The 21,668-nt window shown below is 37.6% G+C and overlaps 2 protein-coding genes across 2 annotated transcripts; one reads left to right on the top strand and one right to left on the bottom strand.

The window, feature by feature from the left end:
- The first annotated feature begins 578 nt into the window (after window positions 1-578).
- Window positions 579-2,421, top strand: LOC111471864. The gene is made up of 5 exons (XM_023117536.1): window positions 579-1,122; window positions 1,472-1,571; window positions 1,655-1,784; window positions 1,882-1,977; window positions 2,090-2,421. The coding sequence occupies exons 1-5, from the start codon at window positions 759-761 to the stop codon at window positions 2,225-2,227; spliced, it is 828 nt and encodes a 275-aa protein (XP_022973304.1). The 5' UTR covers window positions 579-758; the 3' UTR covers window positions 2,228-2,421.
- A 14,485-nt stretch (window positions 2,422-16,906) lies between these two features.
- Window positions 16,907-20,797, bottom strand: LOC111471862 (transmembrane emp24 domain-containing protein p24delta9-like). The gene is made up of 4 exons (XM_023117534.1): window positions 20,461-20,797; window positions 20,128-20,337; window positions 17,444-17,520; window positions 16,907-17,259 (listed from the first exon to the last, which is right to left on the bottom strand). Exons 1-4 carry the CDS (start codon window positions 20,668-20,670, stop codon window positions 17,115-17,117), a joined length of 642 nt encoding a protein of 213 aa, XP_022973302.1. The 5' UTR covers window positions 20,671-20,797; the 3' UTR covers window positions 16,907-17,114.
- Between the last annotated feature and the right edge of the window lie 871 nt (window positions 20,798-21,668).

Genomic DNA, 21,668 nt, shown 5'->3' with positions numbered 1-21,668 from the left:
TAGAAAACAATTTGTCGGAAAGCAATGTTATAGACTAAAAGTAAACAAGCAACAACCACAACTTTGATAGGATATAACCTAGGAAGAATTGACGATTTGTCATATCTTCTATAGTAAATTTTGTGGCACTTTAGTCCTGACATGTGTAGATATAGTTTTGGTGGACGGTCATACACTTCTATATTGACACGACATGAATAGTAAAAACCTACCTATACACGAAAGTAAGTAAAAAGAGGGGAACGAACATGCAGTTATGGATAACACATCTTAGACGAGCATGAACGGGACATTCGACATGTAACCACATATAACACGTCTTGGACAACCATGATAGTGATAAATCAAAGCATCTATTTTGTAACTAAGATTTTAACGAATTTCTATTATAGGAGCAGCGATTCAAATATAATAGTGCACTTTTTGGACAAAAAAAAAAAAATAATAAATTATATATATATATATAATTTAGCCCAAAAAAAAGAACATTTTTAGAGTGTTGGAGTGTGAGCGCGTACGGGGGGTCCAAGTGTCTAACTACAGCCTCCGTTATAAATAAAAAAAATATCTCTCCAGTTCTCATGGGCTTCACGAAACCAACTTTTCCTTCTCTTCTTCTCCTTCTCCTTCTCCTCCTCTCAGCTCTCAAGTTGGACATCCTTCCACGCACATAAACTCATACCAAATTTCCCCTTCAATCACTCCACCACCAACTCTCCCATTCACAGCCGCCGTCGAGGATCGAATCCAGTCCTCCAATGGATTCCCTATCATCTGTCTCACCTTCTTTCGTTCTCCCTTCCAGACACCCTCTCTTCTTCCGGAGGCGTCGAATCGCCGCCTCTTTTGGCGACCTCCGCTGCCCTATGCCTCGTGTTCGCCCTTTGTTTGGTCCTCGATCCAGAAAATTGCGAGAAATTTCCTGTAGAGTGAGCGGTGGCGGCGCTAACAAAGGAGACAGCGATGGCGAGGATGGAACCGACGATGTGGATATGGAGAGGGCACTTAGCTTAGATGGCAGTATTCCTGGTACTTCTGATGAGTTCGTCAAGCGAGTTTCTTCCCGTGCTTATGATATGAGGAGGCATCTCCATCAAACGTTTGATAGCAGCAGTTATGACGGTAATTTACAGAAATTCAAATTCATTATTGTCGTTTGATAGCAGCAGTTTCTTCCCGTGCTTATGATTGTAGGAACGATTTTGTCTATTTAGTGATGAAGTTTTAAAAGGTTTGATAATGTTCTTAGATTCTCAATTTTGATCGGTAACCTAATTGAAATCTGCTTTGCCAAATATATAGAAATATGAAACACAACAAAACAAGATAACTAACTCTCCTAGCATTATCATCTGTTCTTCTGGACTTGGAAGCTGCTTTGCCTATTATGGATAGATCTTTATTTTTGTGCTTCTCTTCGTATATGTTCTTCAATGATTTAACTTAGCCATCCTTCCATCATTTCACTCAGTATTGGAAGCCAATCCGTGGAGAGAAAGTTCAAAACCTGTATACGTATTAACACACAATGAGAACCAAATATGCACAATGAAAACTCGAAGAAATAGGAGGTATATATATATAACTCACTTTGTGTTTCTGGTTTTCTCAACATTCAGTTCTTACGAAACTCACGGATTTGTTTGCTCATCAGTGAAGTGGAAAATGAGCTTGGATTATTGTTTTCCAAAGGTGGAAAATGGAGGTCTGAGAATCAGAAAAAACAGTCCAAAACAGGAATCAAATTTCAGATGCTTGTTGAAGACATTAGGGAGGGAGTTCTTGTAAGTCCCCATTTGTTTCCATAATCATGGAACTCATCTTCATGATAATTGGTAATCAATGACGATTGATTACTCAAAAACTTTGCTTCTTTTGAAGGTGTTTGAAGATGAGAATGAAGCTGCAAGATACTGTGACCTGTTGCAAGGTGGAGGCAAAGGTTGTGAAGGTGTTTTCGAGATTGAAGCCTCATCAGTAAGAGATATAATCACACACCCGAATTCTTCAAACATCATTGTTTTCGCCGAATTCATTTAGCGTCCTACTCGTATTGCGATTCAATATATGTATGTTTATATTGGTTCAGGTGTTTGATCTTTGCAAGAAGATGAGGGCACTTGCTGTCCTGTTCCGAAGAGGGAGGACGCCTCCTCTGCCTCAGAGCCTCGAGCTCAACCTGAAGGCTCGTAAACGATCTCTCGAAGACCAGGACGAGTTGATATGAACATCAAAATTGACAGGAAACATGGAAGAGTTGTGACATTAAGTGGTAGTAGAAATTATACAGAAAAAGGAAATGGTATACACATTCTCTTGGTGTAATATAAATTGATTCTCTAATGATGTAGTCCCACATCGTGTATACAAGATAAATTATAAAGATTTAAATTGAGGAAGACATATTCTTCATTGACGTTTCATTTACGTTTTTGTTGTCTCGGTTTGTAGAAAATTAAAATTTAGTCGTTTAAATTTTGTTCTCTCACAAATAGTTTCTATAATTTTATAATGTTATAAAAAATAGTCGATCCTAGAAATTGCTTTCAGGGTTTTTAAAATAATGGAGACTAAATTATAAAGTACCACTCAAAATATATTTTTTTGTATCCACAAACATGAAATAAATAAATATATTGACTCCTCATAATTAAATATTTAATTAATTTTAGTTCAGTGTTATTAGTTACAAAGTATATATATATATATATATTAACTCAAATCTTCCCGCCCTCCACAGTTTCCGCTACTTAATTTGATTCTCACGGGTAGATGTCTAGTTATTGACCCATAAATGGAGATAAAGATTTGCGTGTAGCCAATTGATTCTTTGCTCGAGAAGGTTCTATGTATGAATATTCGTTTTATCGTTTGAAGACATACCATGAAGTGGTTGATGAAATTTATAAGTAAGGAATACTATCTTAATTGGTATAAGGCCCTACCAGTGGAAGATTCAACTAAGTGGGAGCAAGCCATGGATGATGAGATGAGCTCACTTGAAAAGAATAATACGTGGGTGCTGACTGAGTTACCTACAGGAAAGAGAGCTCTGTTGAACAAATAGGTGTTTAGAATCAAAGCTGAACTAGATGGCAAAAGAAGGTTCAAGGCTAGATTAGTAGTTAAAGGATATTCACAAAGAAAAGACATTGATTATGCTGAGATCTTTTCTCCGGTTGTGAAATTAACTACTATCCGAATTCTACTGAGTATTGTTGCAGCGAAGAATTTGCACCTTGAGCAAATGAATGTAAAAACAACATTTTTACATAGAGATCTAGATGAAGAGATTTATATGCAACAACCAAAAGGGTTTGCAGCTCCAGGCAAGAAGCACATGGTGTGTAAGTTCAATAATAGCTTGTATGGACTGAAACAAGCAACGAGACAGTGGTACAAGAAGTTTGACTTCTTCATGTGTAAGAGTGGTTTCCATAGGAGTGAAAAGGATTAGTGTTGTTATCTCAAGAAATACATTGATGCTTATGTGTTTCTATTCCTGTACGTGGATGATATACTGATTGCTGGATCTAGTACGAGGGAGATAAACCACCTGAAGGCAAGCATATCTTCACTATTTGAGATGAAAGACTTGCGTGCAGCGAAATAGATTCTTGGGATGAGGATTTCTCGAGATAGATCTGCTGGCACATTAAATCTATCTCAGGAGCAGTACATTGAGAAGATGTTGTCCAAATTCAGGATGAATGATGCTAAACCTAGGAATACCCCTTTGACAAATCATATTAAATTATCAAAGGGGTAACCTCCCAAGGCAGTTGAGGAATGTGAGCACATGGCATCAGTTCTGTACGCTTCTGCAGTTGGGAGCTTGATGTATGCTATTGTCTACACTAGACCTGATATAACACATACAGTGAGAGTTGTTAGCAAGTACATGGCAAACCCAGGAAAAGAACATTGGGAAGCTGTGAAGCGGCTTCTGAGATATCTGAGAGGTACATCCAATACTTCACTTTGTTATGGTAATGACAAAATAGTTCTGCAAGGTTTTGTGGATGCTGATTTGAGTGGAGATGTAGACTCTGGCAAGAGCACATCTGGATATATCTACACTATAGATGGAACAATAGTGAGTTGGATATCTAAGCTTCAGAAATGCGTTGCTCTTTCATATGCTGAGGCTGAGTACGTGGCAATAGCTGAAGCTGGAAAGGAGATGATATGGATAACAGACTATCTAGAAGAATTAGGAAAGAAGCAGCGCAAGAAGATTCTTCAGGTAGATAGTTCGAGTGTCATGCAATTGGCGAGAAACCCGGTCTTATCATTCAAGCACAAAACACAGTAGGTGATACCATTTCGATAGGAGATTAGTGGAAGATGGTGATGTGTTTGGAGAAGATAGAGGGTGCAAGGAATCCAGCAAACATTTTATGTTGATGTTGGAACATTAAGGTTGTGCAAAACCTCAGTGGTATGGTATAGATTGAGAATGAAATTCTTGGTTGATTGGATCAGTCTCCAAGTGGGAGATTGTTGGGATTAACTGAATCAGTCTCCAAGTGAGAAATGGTTGCGATATGGAGTCTGATGCCTAGATCTGGTAGAGATTATATGTCTAGATCGGGTAGAGATTATATGTCGGGTTTAAATCTTTGGAAGCTATATTTAGTAAATTGAAATCATATATATACCCATTAAGCAGTGTGCTCTCAAAATGTACTTTTCTTCATTTTTTGTGTTCTCTATTGTTGTACATACCAGTCATCAATAAAATCTTTAGCCAATATTCCTCTTATATTTTTTGTGGGAAGGAGAACAAACCACAATTTATAAGGTGTGGAAACCTTCCCTCGCAAATGCATTTTAAAGCCTCGAGGGAAGCGGGAAAGCCCAAAGATGTCCCACATTGGTTGGGGAGGAGAATAAACCACAATTTATAAGGTGTGGAACCTTCCCTGGCAGATGCATTTTAAAGCCTTGAGGGAAGCGGGAAAGCCCAAAGATGTCCCACATTGGTTGGGGAGGAGAACAAACCACAATTTATAAGGTGTGGAAACAAATTTATAAGGTGTGGAAACCTTTCCTTGCCAGCCTTCTCGCTGTTCTCCAAAGGGGGTAGACGAGGCGGTGTGCCAGTAAGAATGTTGGGCCCCAAAGGGGGTGGATTTGGGAGAAGGAAAGAGTGGCAACGAGGACGTTGGGTCTCGAAGGGGGGTGGATTGTGATGTCCCACATTGGTTGGGGAGGAGAACAAACCACCATTTATAAGGGTGTGGAAGCCTTCCCCTAGCAGACGAGTTTTAAAGCCTTGAGGGGAAGCCCGAAAGGGAACCCCCAAAGAGGGGTGTGGAAGCCTTCCCGCCTTCCCCTAGCAGACGAGTTTTAAAGCCTTGAGAGGAAGCCCAAAAGGGAAAGTCCACCCGAAAGGGAAAGCCCAAAGAGGACAATATCTACTAGGGGTGGATCTGGGGCGTTACAATTTTCTCTCTCATGTTCTTTGTGTTAACCGCTGGTATTAGAGCAGCGAGGCAAAATTCACTACCATCTGTGAAGATGAAAAGTTTGATGGAGATTCGAATTGAAAAGTTTGATGGATGTGATTTCAGTTTCTGGAAGATGCGGATTGAAGATTATCTGTGCTAGAAATTGGGGGTGAAGCCGGATAATATGACCACAGAGTAGTGGAAGCTCAAGGATCGTTAGGCCTTAGGGTTGATCCGATTGACGCTATCCAGAAACATGACGTTCAATATCATCAAGGAGAAGACAACGTCAGATCTGTTGAATATGTACGAGAAACCGTTGATTATGAATAAGGTGTATTTGATGCAGAAAAAGAATCACAAATCTGAAGATGACGATGATTCTATACATTCAGCAGTTCAATATCATCAAGGAGAAGACAACGTTAGATCTGTTGAATATGTACGAGAAACCGTTGACTATGAATAAGGTGTATTTGATGCAGAAAAAGAATCACAAATCTGAAGATGACGATGATTCTATACATTCCTCAGAAGATACTGAGGATGCTCTAATTCTTTGTGTGGACAACCCGATTGAATCCTGAATTTTGGACTTAGGTGCATCGTTTCATTCGTCTCCAAATTAGGAATTGTTTCAAAATTTCAAATCAGGAAATTTTGGGAAAGTGTATCTTGCCACAACAAAACCTTGGAGATTGAAGGAAAGGGAGATGTTTGTATACAAACTTCAGCAGGGAATCAATGGACATTAAAGGATGTGTGAGATATATCCCAAGTCTAAAAAAAACTTGATTTCTATTGGTTAGTTGGATACCACAAGTTATGTAGCTGAATTTGGAAAGAGTTCGTGGAAGATTGTGAAGGGTGCCATGGTGGTAGCACGTGGCACAAAATCTGGAACCCTATACACCACTACAGGGTTTATGAACATGGCTGCTGTTGCTGAGAGTGTTTCCAACTCAAGTCTATGGCACAATAGGCTTGGACATATGGGTGTCAAAAGACTGAAGATGTTGGCTACGAGAGGAGTTTTAGAAGACCTAAAATCGATTGATATGGGCCTTTGTGAGAGCTGCGTTATGGGCAAACAGAAACGAGTTAGCTTCACAAAGACTGCCAGAGAACCAAAGAAAGTACGATTGGAAATGGTTCATACAGACGTTTGGAAACTATCTCCAATTTCTTCACTTGGCGGATCAAAATTCTAGTCATCTTCATTAATGATTTCAGCAGGAAGGTATGAGTTTATTTCCTGAAACACAAGTTAGATGTGTTTGCTACTTTCAATAAGTGGAAAGCTAAAGTTGAAAATTAGACCAGCTTGAAGATCAAATGCCTGAGGTCCACAATGGAGGAGAGTACGACAAGTCAGAGTTTAAAACATTTTGTGCAGCTAAGGGAATTAGATTAATAAGGACAGTTCCTGGTAAGACAAGACAAAATGGCGTTGCAGAAAGGATGGACAAAACATTAAATTAGCGGGTAAGAAGCATGTGGATTTACTCTGAACTACCAAAGACATTCTGGGCTGATGCTGTGAGTACAACAACTTATTTGATCAATAGAGGGCCGTCAATACCCTTGAAGTTCAAATTGCAAGAAGAAGTATGGATAGGAAAAGAACTCAAGTACTCTCATTTGAGAACTTTTGGCTGTACTGCATATGTTCACATCATTCCAGAGAAAAGAGACAAGCTTGATGCTAAGGCTGTGAAGTGCTACTCAGTAGGCTATGGCTCATACATGTTCGGGTATAGATTTTGGGATGACAAAAATAGAAAAATCCTAACACATTGTGACATAACCTTTGATCAAAAAGTCTTGTACAAGGACATAGAGAAGATAAGCTCTGAGACTATGAAACAAGTGGAAGTTGAGCTTGAGTCGCAGGAAAATTCACCCAGTGATGTTACAGCAGAAGCTCAAGAAACTCCTGAGATCGTTGCTAAAGAACCAGACATGAAATTAATGATAGTTGAGCAGGTGTTGAGGAGATCATTAGAACCATTAGAGCACTAGATAGATATTCACCTTCATTGCATTATCTGTTTGTTACTGATGAAGGAGAACCAGAGTCCTTTGATGATGTCTTTTGGGAATCCCATAGCAAAGCCACGAGAACTTATGCTTAAAGTGGACAATATCATACCATTGTGGAGAGTTGTGATTCCTAACATGGTATCAGAGCTAACATAGACGGAAAGAAGGAGGTGGCTAAGATCCCATGCAGTCATGTGTTCCACAAATCATGCATCCTCACCTGGTTTCAATGGAGCAATTCATGTCCTTTGTCAGAGCATCATTCTTAACAATACGTTATAATTTGGCTCTACACAAAGGACATGAATTGCTCCATTGAAACCAGGTAAGGATGCATGATTTGTGGAACACATGACTAGGGGTGTACATGGTTCGAGTTGGGTTGGGTTTAAGGATTTTTTTTACCCAACCCAACCCAACCCAACCCTTTATTTTCGAGTTGGGTTCGGGTTGGTCCAAAAAAAATTAATTTGTATGACTTAAAATTATAAAACAATTACTACCTATAAGGATCAAAAGTATCAAACTCTCTATTGCATTCATATTATCACCTATAAATATGTAAAGAATATGCAATAAATCAATTCCAAAATTAACATATCTAATTAAATTATCTATATTCACAATATATCATCATTCAACAAAATACCTAAAAATTTAAAACTATCAAACCCTCTATTGCATTCTTAATTCCTGCAAAACAAAAATAGCATCTTGAAAGTTAGTACGGTTTTAAGATTGTTTGGATAAAGCATATTGTAACTTCAAATATTTTACTTATATTGAAAAATAATTATTCTCGCATGACATTGGTGGAACTTGAAGGTGGTCTTAAATCATCTGAAAAATAAAATATAAAATGTGATATAACAATATAGAATACATCTTAACAAATAGACAATAAATAGATTTGGAGTTACGTGTCTTAATCATAGAACAAATCCCACAAATCTTCAAGTTGTTGAGGAATATCTAACGATATTGATTTTCTACCGATCCAATTTGTGTACATATGAGAACTTCCACTGTTTTAGGTGTTAAAGAACTCCTAAAAAAATCAAGAATCCTCCCACCCGTACTAAATGTTGATTCAGAAGATACAATCGACACTAAAATAACCAAAACAATATTATCAAGTTCTTCACTAGGGTCAGATAAATATCGATCCACATAATTCTTTAACTCGAATGAATTTTGCTCTTCTCTTCTTCGTTTGTATCTTGATAATACTAATATTGAACCACTCAAATTCTCTTCATCAATTGTGTTCATCCCCATACTCATGGACTTAGAAGTGAGTCTTGATTCAGATTGATGATCATCTTAAGCATTATCATAAAATTTGTAGTAATCATACAAACGAATTAAATAATTCTTTATGTCATCCATTATCACTTTAGCCTTAGCATCTTCATAAATATTCGAAAATCAAAATGATACGTATTCCAATTTGTAACGATGGAGTACCACTGCTATGAATATCAACTTATTAATTCTTTCCACTGAGTCCCAATATTTGTCATACTTAACTTTCATATTTAAAGTCCGTTCACATTTGTACTCCACTTAATTAAAAGTTCTCGAATAGCCCAAAGTTCATGAAAATAAGAATTAGAAGTCACATATAAAGAACCACTTATCTTCGTAGTGACATTATAGAAAACCTTCAGAAACTTTACAAACACTGCAAAGTTTTTTCAATCAGTGGGTGGCCCTATTCTTTTGTTTCCATGATCCCCTCTTTGAAATAATCAACATAATCTAATTCTTCTTCCTCTAATACTTTTTCAAATTTAAAGGCATGATCAAGCATCAAATAAGTGGAATTTCATCGAGTCGCCACATCCAAACAAACAAGTGTTATACATTTAATTTTTTCTTGTTCAACACAATCTTTAAATTTTATCAGTCTCTTGGGGGATGATCTAACATACCTCACGGCTTGCGAACACTAGAAATGGAGTCATGCATTTCTTTAAGCCCTTCATTCACAATCAAATGAATTATGTGAGCACAACACCTCATGTGTAATATTTCTCCATCTAAGACAAAGTGAATTCCAACTTCTAAGCCTTCTCATAATATATGAAATAGCTATATTATTGGAACTTGCATTATCAACAGTGATTATCGATTCTCCATTCCAATAAACAACTCTCAATAATCTTGCCAATAGTCTCTCCCTTGTGGTTAGCAACTTGACAAAAGTTGATAATTTTTTTATGCAAATTCTATTCTAAATCAATAAAATATGCCGTAATTACCATGTAATTAATGTTTTGCAATGAAGTTCATGTGTCAATGGTAAGACCCTCTTGGAATGACTGACTAAAAATCTTTCAACTTCTTTTTCTTCTTCTAGATAGAGCTGAAATATATGTCTAGTCATGGTTACTCTTGACCGAGGTCAAACTTAGAACATGCAATACTACAAAACAATTTGAAACCCTCATTCTCTAGTAATTTAAACGACAATTCATCCATAATTTATCATCTTAGCACATGCTACTCTACGTCTTGTTTGATAAATAATGAAGTAACAATATTACTACCACCCTTTCCATCTATTGAACATTGAAAACTTAGAGTGGTTTGTCCTTTGTCCTCCACCTTATATGTGTACTTTCTACACTGATTTTTTAAGTGCTCCATAACGTGCTAGTTCCACAAGAATTAGTATCACAAGCATACTCCTTAGAATAATAGTTGCACTTGCACCTCTTATTATTGTTCTCTAATCATGTAAAGTGATCCCACACGGTTGATTTACTGGGTTTCTTCTTAAATTCAGATTGTGCAGCCAATGGTGGTTTCGATACATTATAATTACTAGAGCTACTTGCACATAAAAAGAGAAAGTAAAATTGCACTATTATTTTTCATTTATAAAAAGTAAAATAGAACTATTATAATTCAAACATTTGTCCCAATATAAACAATTATCATACAATGCATCAAAGTTAAAATATACAATCTGTCTTTGCAAGGGGATATAACAAAAAGAGAAATAACTTACCCGTTATAACGTTCCAGGAGACTAAAAAGAGAAAGACGGCGTGTGAGAAAGAAACAAGACAAAGAACGCGAGAGAATGCTATTGAGATCAAATTCCTTGTGAGAGACTAAGTGTCAAGAGAGATTTGTATTTTGACTGAAGGTTTGTATTTTGGCATGGCTATGAAAGCGAGAAAGAGAGAAAAAGGTTGTGAGGTGAGGTTGTGAGAGAAGAGGCTCAGAGAATTTTGTATGGCTGACAAAGAAGGAGGGGACGAATCAGAAAAGAGAATAACCAAACAGATAGACAAGTAGATTTCTTTGGCTTTTATGTAGAACTTAAGCTAAGAGGTAGAAATGACACACAAAGGTTGAAATGGCTGAGAGTAGAGAGGCAGTGGAAAGAGCAGATGATTTATGTAGAAATTTAAAATAACTTGATTTAAAATAACATGATTTTAAAGAGTCATTTCCCTTAATTAATTATTGAGTTTTGAAGTGTCAGGTTTGGGCTTGGGCTTTTGCCAAACAAGATTGTAGATTGAACTTTGACTTTGGGCCTTTGGGCTTTAATTTCTTTTTTTTAATACTTTCGGGTTAGGCCGGGTTGACCCAATCATTTACTTTTGGTACCCGAACCCAACCCAAATCAGATCGGGTTAGAAAAAATGGACCCAACCCAAACTCGAAATCCAACAAAACCCAACCCAACCCTTATATTTCAGGTTGGGTAGGGTTGGGTTCTCGGGTTTTCGGGTTGGGTGTACACCCTTGCACATGACTGCATGGGATCTTAGCCACCTCCTTCTCTCCGCCCTTCTCTTCCTCGTAGCATTCGTAGCACACACTGCACTCTTCTCCCCCAATCCCCTATTTTCCCGCTGCCGTCACCGCCCCACTCCAGCTTCCTCCACCATTACACCTCACCGAATAGGACCCTAACTCTCCTCCCTCCAAAACATTTGAATGTAGCCAATATCTGCCACCAATTGAAACTATATATATACCCCATTAGGTAGTGCTCTCAAAACGTACTTTTCTTCCTTCTCTGTATTCTCTCTTGTTGTACATACTTGAAGTCATCAATAAAACCTTTAGTCAATATTCCTCCTTGAATTTTCTCTCTCCTATTCTTTGTGTTCATCTTGATCAAGTGTGTGTGTTGTTGAGCGATCCTAACAACTGGTATCAGAGCGAGGCGAAATTCACTACGATCTGTGAAGATGGAAAGTTCAAAGATTGAAATTGAAAAGTTTGATGGATCCAATTTCAGTTTTTTGAAGATGTAGATTGAAGATTATCTATATCAAAAAGATCTTCACAAACCCCTGTTCAGGTTGAAATCGGATACTATGACCACAGAGTAGTGGAAGCTCAAGGATCTTCAAGCCTTAGAGTTGATCCGATTGACGCTGTCCAAAAACATGGCATTCAATATTATCAAGGAGAAGTCAGCATTAGATTTGTTGAGGGCATTGTCGAATATGTACGAGAAACCGTCGGCCATGAACAAGGTGTATTTGATGCAGAGGCTGTTTAATCTACAAATGTCTGAAGGTGGATCTGTTGCTGGTCATATAAACGAATTCAATATGATTACAAGTCAACTGAGTTTGGTGGATATTAATTTCAAAGATGAAATTAAGGCATTGATTTTGATGTCATCTTTACCCGAGTAGCGGGATACTGTTGTTGCCGCGATCAGCAGTTCACGAGGATTTTATAAACTAAAGTTCAATGAAATTAGAGAGGTAGTTCTTAGCAAAAGTATTCGCAAACCGGAAATCAGAGATTCATCAGGCAATGTTCTCACTTTTGATAGAAGAGAAAGAAGTAAATCAAAGGGCCCAAACAATGGGCGATCAAAATCAAGGAATTGACGAAAATCTCCCAACAAACCAAACGTAAAATGTTGGAGTTGTGGAGAAAAAGGTCATTTTCGGAAAAATTGTACAAAGAGGAAGCAGAATCACAAATCAGAAGATGACGATTCTATACATTCAGCAGAAGACATTGGGGATGCTCTAATCGTTAGCGTGGACAATCCGATTGAATCATGAATTTTGGATTCAGGTGCATCTTTTCATTCATCTCCAAACAAAAAGCTGTTTCGAAATTGCAAGTTGGGAAGTTTCGAGAAGGTCTATCTTGCCAACAATAATGATTTAAGATTGAAGGAAAAGGGGATGTCTACATAAAAACTTCGACAGGAAACCAGGGGACATTAAAGAATGTCAGATATATTTCTCATCTCAAGAATGACCTGATCTCTATCTGTCAGTTGGATAGCACAGGTTATGCAACAAAGTTTGGGAACAGTTCGTAGAAGATTATGAAGGGTGCTATGGTGGTAGCACGTGGCACAAAATCTGGAACCTTATACACCACTGCAGGGTGTATGCACATGGCTACTGTTGCTGAGAATGCTTCAAATTCAAGTTTATGACATAATAGACTTGAACATATGAGCGTTAAAGGAATGAAGATGTTGGCTGCGGAAGGAGTTTTATAAGGTCTGAAATCTGTTGATATGAGTCTTTGTGAGAACTGCATTCTAAGCAAACAGAAAAGAGTTAGCTTCACAAAGACTGCAAGAGAATTAAGGAAAAGTACCGGGACAATGAAACAAGTGGGAATTGAGGTTGAGTTGCTGAAAGATTCACCTATGATGTCGTAGCGGATACTCAAAAAACTCATGAGACTATTGTGAGGAACTAGAGGTGAAGCAAGTGAAAGTTGAGGTTGAGTTGCTGAAAGATTCATCTAATGATGTTGTAGTAGATACTCAAGAAACTCCTAAGGCTGTTGTTGAGGAATCAGAAGTAGAGCAAGTGACACCTGAGCAGGTGTTGAAAAAATCATCCAGAGCCATCAGAGTACCAGATAGGTATGTACCTTCTTTACACTATCGATTGGTAATTGATGAAGGGGAACGGAAGCCCCTTGATGAGGCCCTATAGTTGGAGGATACAACCAAGTGGGAGCAAGCTATGGATGATGGGATGTCTAGGCTTCAGACATGCGTTGCTCTTTCATCTGTTGAGGCTGAGTACGTTGCAATAGCTAAAGCTGGAAAAGAGATGATATGGATGACAGACTATCTAGAAGAATTAGGCAAGAAGCAGCGCGAGAAGATTCTTCAGGTAGATAGTTAGAGTGTCATGTAGTTGGCAAGGAACCCGGTCTATCATTCAAAGACAAAACACAAAAGGTGATATCATTTTGCTAGGAGGTTAGTGAAAGATGGTGATGTGTTTGGAGAAGATAAAAGGTGCAAGGAATCCCGTAAACATTTTATGTTGATGTTGGAACATTGAGGTTGTGAAAAGCCTCAAGTGGTATGTTACAGTGGATAGTGTCCAAGTGGGAGATTGTTGGGGTTGACTGGATTAGTTTCCAAATCGGAGATTGTTGGGATATAGACGTAAAGATTTGATAGAGATATATTTGTTTGATTATACGTGGTAGGTTTAAATCTTTGGAAGCTATATTTAGTCCTCTATATTCTCTCTCGTTGTACCTACATGAAGTCATCAATAAAACCTTTAGCCAATATTCCTCCTTAAATTTTCTCTCTCCTATTCTTTGTGTTCATCTTGATCGAGTGTGCGTTGTTGAGCGATTCTAACACGTTTATGCTAGTCTCTCTCTTCATCATAATATTTTTAGACTTATGTCATAGACCCTCAAGGTGAGACCTCAATCACAAATTCTCATAAGGTTCATATATTCTAAAGTTCAACTAACTCTCAAGGTACTACAATGGACCTCTGCCGCTCGAGAAAGGTTCATTAGGAGGGAATTAACTAGAAAACTCTCTAATAATTTTTCCAAAGTACAATCATAAATTATAAGTCAATTCTATAGTTATTCGGACCTCCAAAGATCGAGTTAGGCTTACGATTAGGGGGTTAATTGGTAAACCCCTAATCGTCATCGTATAACCGCATAAAATCACATTCATGAATAGATCATCGTAAGTCTCAAGTTTAATCAGCTCTAAAGATACAACTGCAGACCCTTGTCGCTCGTGTCCGGTTCATTAAAAGGAAACTAACTAGCAAACTCTAATAATTTCCCTAGGGTAGAGTCATACATCATAAACCAATTTTATAGTTATCTGAATCCCTGACAATCAAGTCAGGTTTACAGTTAAGGGCTAGCTGACGAACCTCTGCCCCTTATAATCACATAAAAATCACATGCATACACAATGAAGACATAGCATAGCGCCCTACACATGGATACCTGGCCACAGTTCAATTCGTCCATTTTTTTTGGAAACATACGTAATAACATTCAACATGCTCTTACATACATTTAAGCAACTCATTCCATGCTCAAATCTCGAAAGTTTCCACTAACATGATTTTGATCATACTCAAGGCATGTTTTTAGTTCCATTCGATCAAAGTCCAGTAGCTCATTTCTCAAGAAACGTGCATCATATCAATTTGACATGCTTTTCATAGATCAAATAAACTCAGTTCAAACTCAAATTTTTATAACAAGTTTCTCATATCATGCTTGCATACATACTATAAGCATAGTTAAATCCAAAGTTTTGATGTGACACTTAGAAAACATGACACTATTTGTTCGCATTCACATCCTTTAGAAAATTTTAAATTTTGCCAAACTCCTTCAAATGATCTTACATTGAGAAAAATCATGAGAACCAAATCGGAGTAATATAGCCCAAACATAAGAGAAATGAATCAAATTGGTTGGACCAAATCAACTCGTCCAACTAGTCCAATTAAATCGGTCATCTTAACCTCAGTTACCCGTGTGCTAACCGTTTAGTTGCTCACCTTTTACCTTTTGTAACTTGTGCTCTAGGTCTTGAAACTATCCACTTACTTCTACAAAGTTGTAGATCTCGTTATGCTGAATCCAAAGACATAAAAACACAAGTTTTTGTTAAGAATCAACGAAAATATCACCGATCAAACTTCTACCTCATATTAAGCTCCTTTTGTATGAACAGGTACTTAAGGCTCTTGTTGTCTATGTAGGTCTGAATATTTTATCCATAAAAGCAGTGTCTCCAAATCTTCAAAGCAAAAAACCGCCACTACCAACTTCAGATTGTGAGTCGGGTAATTCTTCTCATATTCCTTTAACTGTTGAGAGGCGTAGGCAACCATCCTCCCATTTTGCATCGATAGGCAACTTAGTCCCTTCCCTGATACATGATTGTAGACTACGAAGTTTTCGATGTCGTCGAGCATAGTGAGCACTGACGTCGTCACCAATCTCTTTTTTAGTTCTAAGAAACTTGTCTCACAAGCTGGGTTCCATATGAACCATTGTTCTTTTTTGGTCAGTTTAGTTAGAGCGCTGCAATCTTGGAAAAATCCTTTATATAAAACGATGGTAGTAACCTATTAATCTCAAAAAACTTTGTTCCTCAGTCGTTGTAGTCGGACGAGGTCATTCCATCACTACCTCAACCTTGGTTGGATCCACTATTTTTCCTTCCATTGACACCACGTGGCTTAGGTGGTCAGTACTCCGCTTAGATGACCCTCATGTTCTTTACTAGATCTAGAATAAACCATGATGTTGTTGATGATTACTATCACGATCATGACAAGGAAGTTTCTGAATACTCTGTTCATCTGGGAGCATTTGTCAATCCAAAAGACATAGACATATTGTTGTGCATAATGTATTTCATGTGTTAATTTGCGCAAGTGCACACGAGACTTGTCACATGTGATAGATTATGAAACTTTTTCCTTAAGCGAGGATTTGAGCCATGAGGAACAACCCATCAATATTCTCTCAAGCAAAGTGAAAACCTCTAGCAACAACGAGATCACCCAATCCGGTTTTGTGGAAGAACAATCAAACCTAAGAAGTGACTTGGAATAGAGAAGAGGAAATGTGGGCATCATACCCTGAATTATTCTAGGATTAGTCAACTTCGAGTACGAAATAGTTGAATTGACCTGATATGTTGATACGAACCCCCAAGCATTTTTTAATGATCTAGATTGGTTAATGTTAATTTGGTTACACTTAGTATGAGACAATTTGATGATTTATTCTAATGTATGAGATTTCAGTTTCATTAATGTTCAATAAAGCATAATTGTAAGCCTCTAAGATAATTCATTTATAAAAATCGAGTCACATGTGATTATCTTGTGAATTCACAATTCTCATAATATTTTGATGTCTAACTACTCTGATATGATATGTTAAATTTTTAAATGAAACATCAATCATTTTGAATATTTTGGGATTCCAAAACTAAAAGACATAAAATTATCTTATTAAGAGAGACTCTTTTTCATCCTCTGATCAGTTGAATGTTACCATCTCTATTCCATATTAAGTTCTTACTCATTCACCAAGGTAAAATGACTTTTTCAAAGTACACTTTAAAAAATATAAGCAAAAATTCATACAAGATGGAAAAGAAACTGAAATTTGTAAAATTACTGGCAGTAAAAGACTGAATTGTTAAGCTGATTAAAGGAGAGGCTATTGTGTTCTTACACCGAAAAATAGAAAGCTGATCTTATCTCACAATGCAAACCAATAACTAATTAATCTACACTGAAGAAGGCGGATTCTGTTATGATTGCGAAGAGACTTAAGAGTTTGAATAATTTAAATGAGCTTCTTTTTCTCGAAAAAGGTCTTCAAATGCCATAGTTGCAATCCTGCCACTGATAAGCAAACAAAAAGCGAAAGCAAACTCAACCATGCCATCTTTGTGTTTGTACTTCTGTTCAGATCTTGCATCTCGTCCTCCCTGCAATCACAGATTGTTCACGGTTTCAGACCATTAACGAGGACGTCCATGAGTAACGGGGGCTGGGGTCAGCAAAAAGACTTGTATCGAACATGGTTGAGAACAAGTGAGAACAAGTAATCTCAATTCCTAAATGGGGGAATGGAGTGGGGGCAAAGAAGTAGAACGCATGATTCTGTTCTACCTTTCACGGAGATAATTCATCTCTTCTTGAATAGAATTGGCTGTGTCAAACAACTTCTGAAGCTCTAATTCCATGGCCTGGCATTGTAAGAGAATCATTAATGACATAACCAAATGAGATTGGGAAAACAACTCAGCCATTTATTAGAATTGAAAAAAACAAGCAGCATTCATCGAGTCCCAAGTGAGTTTGTGTTCCAGTGAGTTCAAAACTTGATAAATAGTAAGCTTGTGTGTGTTCCAGTGAGTCCAAAACTTGATAATTGCAGAGATTCGACACAATTTTGATGTCGTTGAAGCAAAATTATGGAAAAAGTCAAGAAATTAGTTGGCCATCATAATTCAGTTCCTCCCGACTTTATTTTTGGTGAGGGTATTTCAATTCAACATCTCCAAAAAATCACCCGACCCAATTCAAATGGTAATTTTCTACGTGGGGTACTGCATTAAGATTTCTGAATTTGTTAGTACCTAGTTGAAGCGAAATACCCTCACCAAATCTTCGGCCAACATAATTCGAACTTCTATAGATTGTTTTCTGTTTCCAAGTGTTATTTGGTCTAATGACGCTAATAGCAGAGTACTTCACCAACATAAGACATTACTAGAGTTAGAGTTGGTGTATGAATGGACCAATTTAAAAAGTTAACAGATAAGCAAATTAGAACAGGGGGGAAAGAAATTTCCTACACCAAATCAGATGTCATGCCACAAAAGAACTCTGCACCAATAGTGGGAGACATTCATTCAAATAGTCCAGTCTAGACCACAAGCTTGATGACACTTCTTAGGACTCATGTGAGATCCCGGATCGGTTGGAAAGGAGAACGAAGCATTCTTTATAAAGGTATGGAAACCTCTCTCTAGCAGATGCGTTTTAAAAACCTTGAGAGAAAGCCCAAAGAGAACAATATCTGCTAGCGGTGAGCTTAGGCCGTTACAAATGGTATCAGAGCCAGACATCGGACAATGTGCCAGCAAGGAGACTGAGCCCCGAAGGGGGTGGATTGTGAGTTTCCACATCGGTTGGAGATGAGAACGAAGCATTCTTTATAAGGGTGTGGAAACCTCTCTCTAGCAGATGCGTTTTAAAAATCTTGAGGGAAAGCCCAAAGAGGACAATATCTGCTAGCGGTGAGCTTGGGCCGTTACAACCCATGTCTCTAGATTGGTATGGCACTATTCACTCAAGAATTTTGAACCCAACTCCACTTATGTCATGTGAATATAGGCACAACCCATAAATCTTCTATAAATAATGTAGAACTCTAATAGCAACAATAATGGCGCTGAACGTCCTTGTCAAGTGAACGTTAAAATTGGTTCAGAGAAGCATTCATTCCTAAGAGAGAATCTGAAAATGAGATTGCTGGCAGCATTAGAAGGAAGAATGCTGAGAAAACTTGGCGAGTGAAAACATTGTTTGGGAGGATGTCTCATGCTCTCTGCTACAACTTTTTCTTTCAAAATATGCCTTCTTTAAAACTATGAAGAAAAGTGGCCTTATATTTAGCGAAAAAAGTGCACACCTTGAGTGGAAAAAGGGAAAGAAAAAATTTAGCCATCATATTAATTTAAAGATCTTTCCTATTATCTTGGAAAGCGGAGGATAAGACATCCCGAAATAAATCTTGTTAGCAAAATGACCTCGGAGATCCGAAGGAAATCAAAAAAAGAATCTTCATAGTAAGATGATCACAAGCATCCATGGGAGGGAGAATTGTGGATTTTCTTGGACCAAAGAGAGGAAATTTAGATATGACCACAATCCCAGTCAAATGTTGCTAAGCCCAAACCTCTTTTCGAGGCGTCAACAATCCCAAGGGTGGAAAATAAAGCCTTAAACATTATGTTGGAGAGACCGGTGCCTAGATGGACAGGTTTCTAATCTCCAATGAACTATTCCCTACCTCTTTTACCGTCTCGGGTTCCAAAGACATCAAAATGAAAGAAGCTACGGACGAGACAACTAGATTTACATGATGGTAGAAAGGACGATCTTAAAAGAGAAAAATTAAAATCCACGCCTGCTTCTAAATTGGACACACCTCATTAGAGATGTTAATAGAGAGAAAAAAGAATTTTTTTGGGAAAAGAAATTTTCAATTTTTCTTGGAGGAGAACTAAGAAAGTAATTTTCTTCCTAGACTGTGTGTCCTAAGCTTGGTTCTAACTGTAATTTATGAAAAACAGCAGATCTACACTAGGCTTTTTGCTTTATTTTTGCTCCTACAGTTAAAGAATCCTAGCACACATTGAACGATGATTTGTGATTTTGTTGTGTATGTTGTGCAATTGCTCCTACAGTTGAATAGCTGGAATTCCCTACATCAGTGCTTCAACTGTTCTTGAATATATGCAAATTCCACAAAAGAAACATAATTCGATCACTTCTGGAAATATAATTAGAAAGATGACAAAAACTCTGAGGCTGAACGCAGTCAACGATGGCCTGGAGTTTGCAACTTGAAAGGAACTTTAGGTCGTTCAATTGAAAGGAGAGCCTAAAGGAAGGAGATACAACTAAAACAAGCAAGGAATGGTAAATTCCTCCAATCCGGAGAAAGATCTAGACAAAGAATTCAAAATTCGGGTAAACGCGCCAATCAAAATCCTCGTAAACAATCAAGCAATCAAACAGAACGAAGTTCAATCAACATTTGTCATAGAGATGCGAAAACTTACATCGACAGAACCTTTCTTAGCAACATTGGACCAATCCTTGGCAGCCACACCCGTCCTCCAATCGAAATCCACAGACAATGTGACCTGAGGCTGGTGATCGGGAGCCCAAAAGCAGGTCATGAAATCACCCGCCTCCGCAGCAACGAAAGCGAATTGCCCCGATTCCACCTTGTCGGAGTAGTGGAAGGTATTTCCAGTAGCCGAAGTCACCTACAGATTCCAAAACCCTAAATCAAGCATCACAAATCGACCAAAAACTCCGAAAAAACGAAAAAAAAAAAAAAAAAATCAAGAGATCCTCCCAAAAAAAAAAAAAAAAAAAAAAGAAAATACCCGAACAATGAGCTTGCGATCATCAGTCAAAGGCTGGCCTTCATTGGGATTAACAACGTGATACTTACCGACGGACATGGCGTTGTGCTTAATGTCCTCAGAGATACACTTGGTGTGGCCGGACTGCAAGTCGAATCGAAGAGATTCAGATCCAGACGACAGAAATCCGATGAGGAAAATAAGGTGAAAAGCGGCGAAAAATCGCACCATTTTTGAGAAGTGAAGAAAGTTTTCAATGGGAAGTAAGCGGAGAGAGAGAGATTCGGGATTGTGTGCTTGGTAGAAGAAACAGGAGACGATTATCAATGGCGGCTAACGAAAATGTAAATCGCGAAATCAAAGAATTATTATTATTATCACATTACACATTAAATTACATTTAACAATAAATAAATAAAAAATATGAAATTAAAATGATGTCAGTTGCTCGATTCTCATTGGCTAAGACACGTACTCTTCCTTCCTTCCTTGACTGACACGTGTTTTATCAAACCATTAAACCATTAAATTAATAGAAAATATTATTTCATAAGCATTAGTCAACATTTCTATGTTTTGATGCAACAACAAGAAGAAAACTTCAGCTATCGAGCACTTCTGTCCCAATAAATATTTTACACTTTAAATGCCTCTGACTTTTGAGAGTGATGGAACGAGTCCGCCATTAGCTCAAGGCTAGTGTAACGGAGGGCTTTCTTGCATGAAGTTTTATAGTTAGAGGTGACACTACTTGTTTGCCTTTTTGCTTTCTTTTTCGTACGTTAGGGTCGTTCGGGTGGAACACCGAGTTGCATACTAGATGAATCTTAGTATTTGGGACCTTTTAATCTCGAAACTTTAATAGTTAGGCGCTCACACACTTTATGGGTTGTTTTAGGTATTGCACTAAGAAAGACTCCTATTGTTGCTAAAAGTCAAATTTTTACTTCAGCTATTTCTTTAAAACGGTTTCAGTATTCAATCTATCCCCTTTCGAGTTCATGACTGATTTTTTATGCTCTCTTTTCCTTAAACTTCGACCCTCTTTAAACCCTCTTCTAGGGAATTTTTGCTTGGTCCAATCACCGTCAAATTTTTAATAAAAATATGAAATTTTATTAGAAAAGTATAATTGTTTTGTTGTTGGTTACCATAAAGAGTTGCATAATACCAAAAAAACAAACAACAAAAAAAAACATTAATGCTAAAGCAATAAAAAACACAAAAAT

This window comes from Cucurbita maxima, unplaced genomic scaffold, assembly GCF_002738345.1.
Source record: "Cucurbita maxima cultivar Rimu unplaced genomic scaffold, Cmax_1.0 Cma_Scf00059, whole genome shotgun sequence".
Taxonomy (NCBI): Eukaryota; Viridiplantae; Streptophyta; class Magnoliopsida; order Cucurbitales; family Cucurbitaceae; genus Cucurbita; species Cucurbita maxima.
This window is presented reverse-complemented; position numbering and strand designations above follow the sequence as displayed.